This window comes from Gracilinanus agilis, unplaced genomic scaffold, assembly GCF_016433145.1.
Source record: "Gracilinanus agilis isolate LMUSP501 unplaced genomic scaffold, AgileGrace unplaced_scaffold56287, whole genome shotgun sequence".
Lineage (NCBI taxonomy): Eukaryota > Metazoa > Chordata > Mammalia > Didelphimorphia > Didelphidae > Gracilinanus > Gracilinanus agilis.
In genome coordinates, this window is record NW_025391673.1 from 1 (window position 1) to 12541 (window position 12541).

Below are 12541 nucleotides of genomic sequence, written 5' to 3' on the forward strand. Positions count from 1 at the left end.
TCCTGTTCTTTTTATCCTTTATCATCCCTTCTTTCTCTTCCCTTCCTGACTTCAATTCTTTGTCTTCTTCTCTTTTCTTCTTTCCTCCCTTTCCTATTCTTTTTATCCTTTATCATCTCTTCTTTCTCTTCCCTTCCTGACTTCAATTCTTTGTCTTCTTCTCTTTCCTTCTTTCCTCCCTTTCCTATTCTTTTTATCCTTTATCATCTCTTCTTTCTCTTCTCTTTCTTCCTCCCATTCCCCCACAGAGTAGTCTGTGCCCTCTGGTGGCTAAAAGGAGTGCCCTTTCTCCTAATAATTCCCCCACAACACTTCCCCCATCCCTCCTTCCATCCCAGCAGCAGAAAACTAAGAAAGGTTGTGGGGCAGGGCATGAGGAGGGCAGAGAGAAGAAGAAAATGTCAAATTCCAAAAATTGGGAACCTGGCCTGAAAGGACCCCCTATCCCAGATACAAGGACTCAACAACACAGGGAGAGCCAGAGGAGATATTATAAAACATCTTATGTTACAAAGATAATATCTGTACAAACATTTGGCCCAGATCAGATATCTCCCCCCCTTCCCAAATCCTCTGGAATGAAGGATCTCAGAGCACCTGGATGTCCCAGATCTGAGAAGGTCTGTCCTCAGTCCTGTCCCACAACACAGCGTGGTCCCTATCATAGCTCTGGCCTCCTGTAGGGGGAAAGGAGGTAATTGAGTGAGGGGCTGAAGGGCCTGCCCAATCCTTGGCCCCTCATAACCTCCCGAGCACCCCAGGCCCAGGTCTCACCCTTCACATCCAGAATCTTGTCCTCAAACATTTCACTGCAGATGTGCCCAAAGGTGTCAATGCTCCAAGTCTGTCTGGGCTGACGGCTCTCAGTCCAAAGCACCACCTTGGATCCAGGGCTGGCCTGTCCAATCACCTGCAAGCTCATCGTTGGGGCCACCTGGACCCCCAGGAAGCAATTCCATCCTTTAACAAGGGCTCCAAGTCCCAAGAAAGTCTCCAGTGTTTTGTCTGGTGATGTTCCTAACCACAGAAGGCCCACCTCCTTCCCAGCCCTGCCCAGAAGGCCCTTCTTGGTTGGCCCAAGTCCTCGAGAAGCGTAAAAGCAGAGCATCACTGCTAAAGAAAGGCCCAAGGCCAGAGCGTTAGCCCCTGCAGGAACTTGGAGAAAGGAACGTTAGGCCTCAGGACACAGGACAGAAGAGCTGGAAGGAAGCTCTCACAGAACTTTAGAGGTTCCTCATTGGAGGGACAAATTTCTCATTGGAGTGGGAAGTAGCAGCTCAGATCCCTGCCCAGCCTCTAACTGCCTATGGGACCTGGAGCCAGTCATCTCCTGTAGCCCTGGGACCCTCCACCATAAAATGAAGGGGTTGGCTTAGGTGGCCTCAGGTCCATCCAGCTCTGAATGCCAGCGTGTCCTATCTCTAATCTGTGTCTGGCTCACCTCTGTAAGGAGTATCTGCTACCAGAGGCCTCTCCTGATTCTTCTCTGGCTATTCGTGTCTCCCTTCCCCTCTAAAAAATGACTGTGATTTAATTTAAAAATTTGTTTAATCTTTACTTTCCATCTTAGACTGTGTATTGGTTCCAAGGCAGAAGAGTGATAAGGGCTAGGCGATGGGGGCTAAGTGACTTACCTGGGTCACACAGCGAGGAAATGTCCGAGTCCAGATTTGAACTCAGGACTTCTTGACTACAGGCCTGCTGCTCTAACCACTGAACCACCTAGCTACCCCACTTCTAGTTTTTTTTTTTCTTTCTTTCTTTTTCTTTTAAACTCTTACCTTCTGTCTTAGAAAATTCTATGTATTGGTTCTAAGGCAGTAGAGCAGTATGTGCTACCAGTGATGGGCAAACTTTTTAATGAGGGGGCCAAAGGAAAGGAAATGCTCATCTCTCAGTCTGTTTCTAAGGCAACTCTTTTGAAGTTTCATTGTATCCTACTCATTGTATTTGTCAGGTTAGGAACAGTGTTGCCTGGCCAGATAGAGCATTTCAGGGGGCCCGAATCTGGCTGGTCAGCGGCAGTTTGCCCATCACTGGGCTAGACAATGGGAGTTAAGGACTTGCCCAAGGTCACACATAGCTAGGAAGCGTCTGGGCCAGATTTGAACCCAAGACCTCCCATCTCTAGGTCTGGCTCTCCATCCACTGAATGAGCCACCTAGTTGCCTCCTCTATGATTTTATTTAATGTATTCTTATGAGTTATCACCTATGCTTGTATCAGATCTGCAAGGAGCATTTCTTTCATGGGACCTTTCTTGGTTCCTTCCCTCCAGCCCCAGCCCTCAATATACCCAGATGACTCCAGCCTCCCCTCTGAAATTACCTTCTATTTATTCTGTATGTATCTTGTGTGACCACTTATCCCCACATCATCTTCCCCTTACTCATAAGGTTGCAAATCCCTGGAAACAAGGACTGTTTTTGCCTTTCTTTGAGAATTGGCCCCTGGCACACAGTAAGCACTCCATAAGTGCTTATTTGATTCACTGATTGTTTGCTATGTGGGATGTTCTGTCTCCAGATAAAATGTCAGCTCCTGGAGGGCAGGGATTGCTTTCCTTTTGCATTTAGGCTTCCCACCTCCCACATTCCTAGTAGAGTCTCTAGTAAACAGGAGTTGCTTAATAAATGCTTCTCAATTGCTTGGTTCCCCTACTAGGCTGTAAACTCTCTAAAGGCAGGGGCTTATCTTATCTAATCTTCATTGCCCTAATCTCTATACCGAACAGTATTCTGAAAAGGAGACATTTAATAAGTGTTTGTTAAATGAATGGATAAATATAGAACATCAACACTGGAAGGGGTCTTAGGACACAGAATGTCAGAACTGGGAGAAACCTTAGAACCCAGAATGTCAGAACTGGGGGATCCCTTAGAACCCAGAATGTCAGAACTAGGAGGACCCTTAGAGCAGAGAATGTCAGAATTGGGGGAGCCCTTAGAGCAGAGAATGTTACAAATGAGAGAGACCTTAGAACCCAGAATGTCAGAACTAGGAGGACCCTTAGAGCAGAGAATGTCAGAACTGGGAGAGACCTTAGAACAGAGAATGTCAGAGCTGGGAGGGACCTTAGAACACAATGCTGGAACTGGGAGAGACCTCAAAATAGAGAATATTAGAACTAGGAGGGCCCTTAGAACCCAGAATGTCAGAGCTGGAAGGGGTCTTAGAACAGAGAATGTCAGAGCTGGGGAACCCTTAGAATCCAGAGTGTCAGAACTAGGAGGACCCTCAGAGCAGAGAATGTCAGAGCTGGGAGAGACCTTAGAACCCAGAATGGCAGAACTGGGGGAGCCCTTAGAACCCAGAATTGCAAACTGGAAGGATCCTTAGAATCCAGAAAGCCAGAGCTAGGATGGCCGTTAGAGAAGATCTAATCTATCACTCTCATTTTACAGGAGGAGGATGAGTCCCAGATTGGAGAGTAACTGGCCCAAGTCCATCCATCAATATAGTAGCAGCCCAGTCCTTCTCATTACTCTGCTCTTGTAAACTAAAGCACAGGGAATTCTGCACGAATCTCCCTGCCTGGTTTTTGTCTGATCTCTCCCATTAGTTTGGGCACTTCCTGAGGGAAAGGACTGTGTCTCCCCCAAGAGATAGCCTTTGTCCCCAGGGGCCCCAGGCATGCCTTCCTTCCCTGTCCCTTTGCCATACATACCTGGTTCTTCAGTAGCCCATCTTCATAGTACCAGATACAGCTGCTCCCGGACCGGACCTCTGAGACCACGACCCTCCCAGCTTTCATGTCCTCTACATCCTCGGGCACTGCCAGCCACCTGCCCAAGCCTCTGTTCCGTAGGCAGAAGTAAACCCGGCGCTAAGGAAAATCAGAAGCAGGGTGAGGAGGAGAGACCCAGGCATTCTCTCCATTCTCACTTTTGTGAGTAGGAGGTATACCATGCACCTACTCTTTTATCCATTTTTTTCCAACCCTTTCCTTCCATCTTGGAATCAATACTGTGTATTGGTTCCAAGACAGAAGAATAGTGAAGGCTAGGCAATAGGGGGTCAAGTGACTTGCCCAGGGTCACACAGCTGGGAAGTGTCTGAGGCCATATTGGAACCCAGGACCTCCCATCTCTAGGCCTGGCTCTCCATTCACTGAGCCACCCAGCTGCCCCCACACTTATTCTTTTATACAATGGAGCTTGTGTCTACACCCCAGACTCATTCATAGGCAGGGGCAAAGATATATCCTGGCATAAATATATAAAGAAGTCACAGAGTCACAGGCAGACACACACAGAGTCCATCCAGACAACCACCCTTGGACCTACCTGCTTGATGGGATAGAGGGAGCCAACCCTCTGGGTCCCACTGTAGGTCAGCCAGTTGGTAATCTCAGCACTTCCCACCAGCCACTGGCGACCTCGGAAATCACTGTGTTCACATAGCACCCAGCTGGGGACCCCAGAACCCAAGAGGAGCAGAACGAGGTGGAAGCAGGCAAAAGAAGAGGGAAGTGGACATGGGGTGGGGGGAAAGGATGGAGATTAGACCTCTTTCTCCTCAAAAGAGAAGCCCCCTTTCCCAGACATGGTTCCCACAGGTGCTGAGTTTGGGGAATCAAACCAATTTGCCTCTGTTTCCCCTGAACGTAGCACAGTACCTGGCACATAGTAAGTGCTTAATACAAGTTTATTCATTGATTAGACAAAGTAGTCTGGCCTCTCCCTTCCCAGTGGCTACAAAAGTCCAAGCTTTGGGGAAATCAAGGTTTAGTAACTAAGATTTTAAAAAGGGGGGGTGCATCTTTCTTAGCCTTAGGGATAGAGCAGGAGACTGTGTTGGATGGGTCTGTCTTAGGTTTAGGGATCCCTCAGATCTTGGGGTCCTGCCTTTCTTCAACAGCTCTATCCCACAACTAACTCATTCCTTCCCTCCTGTCCAGTGCTCCCCTGGAAGGTTTAACTCTTATTCCTTTCCTATTCCTTCCCACCCCCAACCACCCAGGAGCCCCCATTAGACTCACATGCCCCCCTTGATCCGGACAGACAGCACATGGTTGTTGAAGCCCTCTGCCTGAAGACTTCGAACTTCCCCGTTGAGCTCAATCTCCTTTCCCTCAAAACACTCCAGCCCATAGAGGAAGATGGATGGCTCAGAAAAATGCTGGCGGAGGGGGAAGCACAGGATAATAAGACTTGGTCCTGGATATATAGCCAGAACTGGACCCCTAAGTCACCACTCAGAGTGGGAACAATGCCGGCTTTGGGGTCAAGAGATCTGGGATCACCCCTGACACTTACTAATGGTATGACTGTGGGCAAGTCATTCCTCCGAGTCTCTGTTTTATCTTCTGGAAAATGGGTATATCTGTACTCTAGGGAAGCCCAATGGCCCTGGAGTCAGGAAGACCTGAGTTTAAATCTGACCCCCAGGCACTAGTTATGTGTATGTATATGTATAGATATATGACAAGCAAAAGTTAATCAGTCTGTCTCAGTTTCCTCATCTGTAAAACTGAGATTAGAGGAGTACTTACCTTCTAGTGTTGTTGGGAGAATAAAGGAAGGAAGGAGCAAGCATTTATTTAGTGATTCAGGCACAGTGCTAAGTGCTTACAGATTACAGTATCTCATTTGCTCCTCATAGCAACCCTGGGAGGAAAGTGCTTTTATTATCCCCACTTTATGCATGAGGAAACTGAGGGCAGACAGAAGTTACGGATCTCACCCAGGGTTGCATGGCAAGTGTCTGAGGCTATATTTGAACTCAAGTTTTCCTGAATCCAGGTATTGAGCCAAATTGAAGAAGGCAGAAGGGCAGCTTAGAGGGCTTAGTGGGTAGAGAACCAGGCATGGAGATGGGAGAAACTGGTTTAAATCTGACCTCAGATATTTCTCAGCTGCGTGACCCTGGGCAAGTCACTTAACTCCCATTGCCTAACCCTTACTACTCTTCTGTCTTGGAACCAATACTTAGCATTTACTCAAAGACAGAAGGTAAGGGTTTTAAAAAATTAACTAGAACGTGAGTAATGATCATTTATAGAATGCTTTTATGTCCAGCCTACCACAAGAAACCAGACAAGGTAGAGGTTATTGATTGCTCCTTTACAGAGGAGGAAATTGGGTCCCAAAGTGGCCAAGTGATGGGTCTAGGACTAAGAATTTCAGAGCTAGGAAAGCCCTTAGAATCTAGAATGTCAAAAGTGAGAGGGAATTTACATATCAACTTTAATCCACCCCCTCCTTTTTACTGGTGAGTAAACTGAGACCCAAAGAGAGAGGAAATGACCCAAGGTGACTGAGTCAGATCTTCTGACTCCCAGGTCAGCATGCTTTCTATGACATCATTTTATCTCTTCTACTGAGGAGACTGGGGACCTTGGGAAGGGAGGGAGCACTCACCAGAGGGACCTTTTGGAGTGAGTTCAGAACAGTAGAGGCCAGGCAGCCCATGGCTGTAAGTGTTGGGAACTCTCCCTCTGAAAGCACATGCTGTTCTCCCTTAAATTCCTGTTTCTCAAAAAGGATCCAGCTGTTGGAATGAAGAGGAATCACAATCTGGAATCTTACCCTCTAGGATATTCAAGAAGTCCTTCTCCCAAAACACCAGTTATCCAGCTCAGGCTCAAAGAAGGAAAAGTCTCTGTCTTTAATTCTAAGATAGATATCTAGCCCCCCTCTTCTGCTCTCTCTCTCTTCTTTCTTCTTTCTCTCTCTCTCTCTTTCTCTCTCTCCCTCTCTATCAATCAATCAATCTATCTTTCATCTATCTGTCTGCCTATCTGTCTGTCTTTCCTTCTATCATCTCTCTCTAACTACCTATCTTCCTACCTATCTACCTATCTACCTATCTCTCTATCTATCTATCTATCTATCTATCTATCTATCTATCTATCCATCCATCCATCCATTTATCTATCTATCTATCTATCTATCTATCTATCTATCTATCTATCTATCCATCCATCCATCTATACATCCATTTATCTATCTATCTATCCATCCATCTATCTATCTATCTATCCATCCATCCATTTTCTATCTATCTATCTATCTATCTATCTATCTATCTATCTATCTATCCATCCATCCATCCATTTATCTATCTATCCATCCATCCATCCATCTATACATCCATTTATCTATCTATCTATCTATCCATCCATCTATCTATCTATCTATCCATCTATCTATCCATCCATCCATTTATCTATCTATCTATCTATCTATCCATCTATCTATCTATCTATCCATCTATCTATCTATCCATCCATCCATCTATACATCCATTTATCTATCTATCTATCTTTCTATCTATCTTTCTATCTATCTATGTCATGTCTGCCTCCTTAGTTTCAGTAGCAGGAATTGAAGTTAAACTCAAGGAAGGATGAACTGATTGGTGTAAGCCTAGACATCTCTAGGGAAACCAGAAAAAGAAGTTGAGATCTTGTACTTCACCTCTGCTGCCCCCGCTGCAGATACAGATGCAGATGCCTCAAGATCCTAGTCTTAAGGTAACCTCCTGGAAGACCTTCTTACCCCTTTCCCATGAAACTAGTTACCTGCCACCATAGACACGACAAGACTGGGGCTGAAAGGAGGAAGGCAAAGAGGCCTGGTCATCCTCAAAGGAGATGTGGTCCCCAAGGAAATCAGGTCCTGAGAAGAGCTGAATCTGGGAGCAGAGAAAATACCGTGTCAGAGTTGGGGAGATCTTGTGGCATGTAGCATGTTAGGACATAGAATTCAGAGCCAGCCTCCTACTGACAAATGAGGGAACTGAAGACCAAAGAGAACATGATTTACTCAAGTTCCCACAGGGAGTTAGTGACACAGTCAAGATCTGACCCCACGCCACTCTCAGGCCAGGAGATAGTGAAGGAGTAGGTCGCAGGAGAAGGAAAGGGAGAGATGGGGAAAGGTAGGTACCTAGATAAAGGCCAGAGCTAAGAGCAATGGGTAGAATCAATCAATCAACTAGCATTTATTAACCACCTCCTGTATGCCAGACAGTATGCTAAGCACTGGAGATCCAAAGGAGTCCCTGTCCTGAAGGAAAGCCCAGTCTAATGAGAGGGCCAACATGCAAATAAGGATGGACAAACAAGATACAGACAGAATAAACTGAGGGTGATCTTGGGGGGAGGCGTCAAAGATCGAGGAGGATTCAGTGTAGTTGAGGCCTGAAGGAAGCCAGGGAAGCCAGGAGGTAAGATGAGCAGGGACAGAGTTTCAGGCAAGGGATACAGCCAGGAAAAATGCTTGGAGCCCAGAAATGGAGTATCTTGTGAGAGGACCAGCAAAGAGGTCAGTGTCCCTGGATGGTAAAAAGGTAGATTCAGCCTCAAGATATGGAAAAACTTTTTAACAGTCATAGCTGTCAGGAGAACAATATTCCCTTTAAAGCAGATTGATTTTAGATAATGGCCCAGGTAATCCAACTAAATTTGGTTCATTGGAGGAGAACATGAGCCTGTAAATTCACTGAGATGTGGACAAAGTTCTCTGCACCTACCAGCACAGGGATGAAAGTCTAAATAAAGATAAGACAATTCAATTTACACTGCTAAAAGATTTTAAGTGGCAATAATGGCTGATCTTCAATATGATACTCGATCACTTTAATGTTCTTAAATTTTGCTTTCTATGACTTGACTTAGAATTAACTTGAATAAGGGGCGGGGGAGGAACAAACCTAGCTGTCCCTACACAAAATGGGCCACCTCGGGAGGAAGTAGGGTCCCCCAGCAGACCATGGATGACCGATAAATCCAGGAACATTTCTTGTACCCACTGTTTATCAGCTCCAAAGATACAAAGACAAAAATGATGCTACTGTCTCCAATTACATAGGAGCCTCTTTTCCTATTCTATTCTACATATATATATACATATATATATATACATATATGGAAATGCTCATTTGCTGGGTGTCTATTATGTTCAGGATTAAAAACTATTCTTTTAAACCTGTCCCTGCCCCCAAGGCTCTTCCATTCTATTGGATAAGACTATGTGTACATATATAACCTTATGCAAAATGTATATAAGCAAGGAGCTCCCAAAGGCGGGAGGATGAGGAAATGTGTATATGGGGAGTGTTTGATGACCTTGAAGGAGGGGAGGGATTCTAGAATGAAGCACAGCCTGGGCAAAGGCACAGAAATGAGAGATGAATAGTCATGTGCAACTCACAAAGAGAAGGCATACATGATAAATTGAGAACAGAAGATTGTTGGGGAAGGGCTTTGAGTACCAAACAAATGAGTTTATATTTGATCTTTGCAATATTGGTCTTGTTTTTCAGTTGTATCTGACTCTTCATGATCCCATTCGGTGTTTTCCTGGTAAAGACCCTGCAGTTGTTTGTCATTTCCTTCTCCAGCTCATTTTACAGATGAGGAAACTGAGGCCAATTGGGTTAAGTGACTTGGCCAGGATCACACAGTGTTTGAGGCCAGATTTAAACTCAGTCTTCCCCAGACTCCAGGTGGGGCAATTTATGTACTATGATGCCACATTAGCAGTAACAGGAAGGCACTGAGGTTTATTGAGTCAATGAATCATAATGGTTAAACCTATAATTTGGAAAAAATCTCTTTGGCAGCTATGTAGAGGATGGACTGACTAAGAAGAAGGCTAGACACAGAGAGACCAATTAGGAGGTTATTGTAATAATCCAGATAAAAGGTAATAGAGGCCTTGTGAGAGAAGAGAGAAGAGGAGGAATGTGAGAGATGCCAGAGAATTGGAAAGGAGATTTGGCAATTGACTGAATATGTGAAGTTTGAGAGAGGGAGGAGGTGAAGATGGCTCTGATCCAAATATCTGGTGGCTGGAAGGATGCTGGTGCTCTGGACAGTAACAAAAAGTTTAGAAGGAGGGGAGGAGTTTTGGAGAAAAGAATTCTGTTTTAGACACACTGAATTTGAGATGCCCATGAGACAGGAGGCAGCTAGATAGCTCAGTGGGTAGAGTTCTGGGCCTGGAGGCAGGATGCTCTGAGTTCAAATCCAGCCTCAGATACTGCCTAGCTGTATGACCCTGGAAAAGTCACTTAACCCCTGATTGAAGGAAGCTAGGACGTAGGGATGAGTAGGGACAGAGTTTTAGGCATGGAGTTCACTGGATCCACTAGAGAAGGAAACAAATGGCTAACCACTCCACTATGCTTACCAAGAAAGTCCCATGGATAGCTCTGGTCCATGGGTATCACAAAGACTCAGATATGACTGAATGATTGGGCAACGACCAAAAAAGAGGCATCCAGATAGAAATGGCCAATAGACAGACAGCACCATGAGACTCAAGCTCAAGAGAGAGACAAGGGCTGGCTATATAAAACTGGGAATCATTTGCATAGGGATGATAATGGAATCTCTGGGAGCTGATGAGCTCGCCAAGATGGAGAAGAGAAGAAGACCTGGGTCAGAGCCTCAGAGTATCCCCCCATTGGAGGCCAAGAGATAGGAGTGAGGATGGAGCAAAGGAGAGCTTGTAGGAGCCATCGGGAAGAGAGGAGGACCAAGAGAGGGCAGCGTCATGAAAACACCAAGAGGAGAGAAGAGCCAGGAGGAGAGGGCTGAGACACGAAGCCGGGTGAGGACTGAGAAATGTGCACCAGTTTTGGCAGTTAGGAGACAAGTGGTAACTTGGAAGAGAGACTTTTTTTTAAACCCTCACCTTCCGTCTTAGAATCAATACTGTGTATTGATTCTAAGGCAGAAGAGTGGTAAGGGTGGGCAAGGGGGGTCAAGTGACTTGCCCAGGGACATACAGCTAGGAAGTGTCTGAGGTCAGATTTGAACCCAGGACTTCCCAGCTCTAGGCCTGGCTCTCCATCCACTGAACCCCCCAGCTGCCCCCAAAGAGAGCACTTTCAAATGAATGATGAGCTCAGAAGCCAGTTTGCAAAGAATTGAAAAATGGGTGAGTGGAGAGGAAAAGAGCCCCTAGTCAACAGCTTTTTCCAAGCTTGTCTTGAAAGGGAGGAGAGATATAGGAAGACAGCTTGAGGGGCTGGTAGGCTAAAATGGGAGGCGTAGGTTATTTATTAGGGATACTGAAGAAAGATTTCCTGCTCAGATACAGTTTGGACCAGATAACCTCTGAGGTCCCCTCCAATCCAAAGAGTCAGTAATTCTTGGGGAAGAAGTCTCTGGTGATAGCTTTAGAAGGAGAGATGAGAAGCTTCTCTGCCCTCTTCCCTCCCTTTCTTACCTTAGAGACAAAATGTAGGTTGTGCTCCCCCACCTGGAAGAGATGAGAGGTAGATAAAAGGATCCAGGAGGACACAGGGGAGGTCTAAGCTTAGCTGGGGCTCCGGCATGACCAATCCTCCCTCCACTGTCCCTTAGCTGCTCCTTCTAGGCTCTGTTCTGAGCCCCATCCTGCCCTGAGGTCCCTCTCTGCTTTTGGCTCTGTTCCGGGCTCACCCCTTCAATAGAAGCTTTGCCTCACCCCAGCTCTGTCCAGGTCATGGGCCTGGTCTGCATCACAGGCTCTGCTCCCATTGGCCTATCCAACATTTGTCCCCTTCCCCAGAGCATCCAGGGACCCAAGCAGAGGCCTCTTCCTAAGCCACTAGAGACACCCTTTCCCCACCCTCAGCCTTGCCTCTCCTAGCAGGAGGGAATTCCCCACCTTACTCCCCCCCATACATACATACATCATCACACTCAATCCTTCAGCTCGTTGGGCAATGCTCAACTCCCAAACGGAGCCTCCTCCCCAGCCTCAGGTGTCTCAAGGGCATGACCTCCAACTCTATCCCTCCTACCTGGAGGTCCTACCTTTCGGCTCTGCCTGGGCCCCCACCCCCAATATCCATCAGAGTCCCTCCCCTCGACCCTGCTCCTCCCACCAAGAAGACCACCCCCACCCCCATCTAGAGGCCTCACTGACCTGTAAAATGGGCTGCAAGGAGGTGATGGTGCTGTTGCCAGCCCCCCAGTCATCACAATTTCGGTACACTCCCTTCTCGAGCACATACTGCTCCCCAGAGAAGCCCACCTGTTCATAGGCCACCCACCTGTAGGCCAAAATAAGCTGTGAGTTGGGGAGAGCCTGGCAATGCATAAGAAAGGGGGGCTATAGGGCTTAGGCCCTGGGACAGATGAGACAGAGCAGGGGACAGGACCCAGCTAAGGGTCAGCTACACAACCCAGAAGTGGGAGGAGGGAGAACCGGGCAAGAAAGCCTGGACAACAGGTGCTGAGTGGCCACCATGGAGCAACTGAGAAATGGGGGCCCCTATTTGAGGAGATGGGAAAAGGAATAAGAACTTTTCCATCTAAGCAATGTGGGCTAAGGAGTACAAGTTGCACCCGTTCTCTTTTTTAGATAGAGAAATTGAAGTTCAGAAAAGGTAAATAACTTTTTCAAGGTAGAATGACTAGTATGTGGCAAAGCCAGATTTTTAAACCTAGTCTCCAGGTGGCCACCTTAACACATTCCTCACCTGTATGCACTCTGAGGCCTTCCTCTCTTCCCTCTCTGTCTCTTACCTTCTCTTTATCTCTTTCTCTCTCACCCCCCCCCAAGAACCTGTACCTTTTTTCTCATTCCTTCTTTCTATC

General features: G+C 46.6%; 1 protein-coding gene across 1 annotated transcript; it reads right to left on the reverse strand.

The window, feature by feature from the left end:
* Positions 1-544: 544 nt before the first annotated feature.
* LOC123256138 (beta/gamma crystallin domain-containing protein 2-like) lies at positions 545-11994 on the reverse strand (the record flags this gene model as incomplete). Its single annotated transcript, XM_044684826.1, has 9 exons — positions 545-677; positions 775-934; positions 3668-3826; positions 4287-4410; positions 4982-5121; positions 6363-6492; positions 7526-7638; positions 11184-11216; positions 11868-11994. Coding segments are annotated over 9 exons (1075 nt in total), but the record flags the coding sequence as incomplete, so codon positions are not given.
* Between the last annotated feature and the right edge of the window lie 547 nt (positions 11995-12541).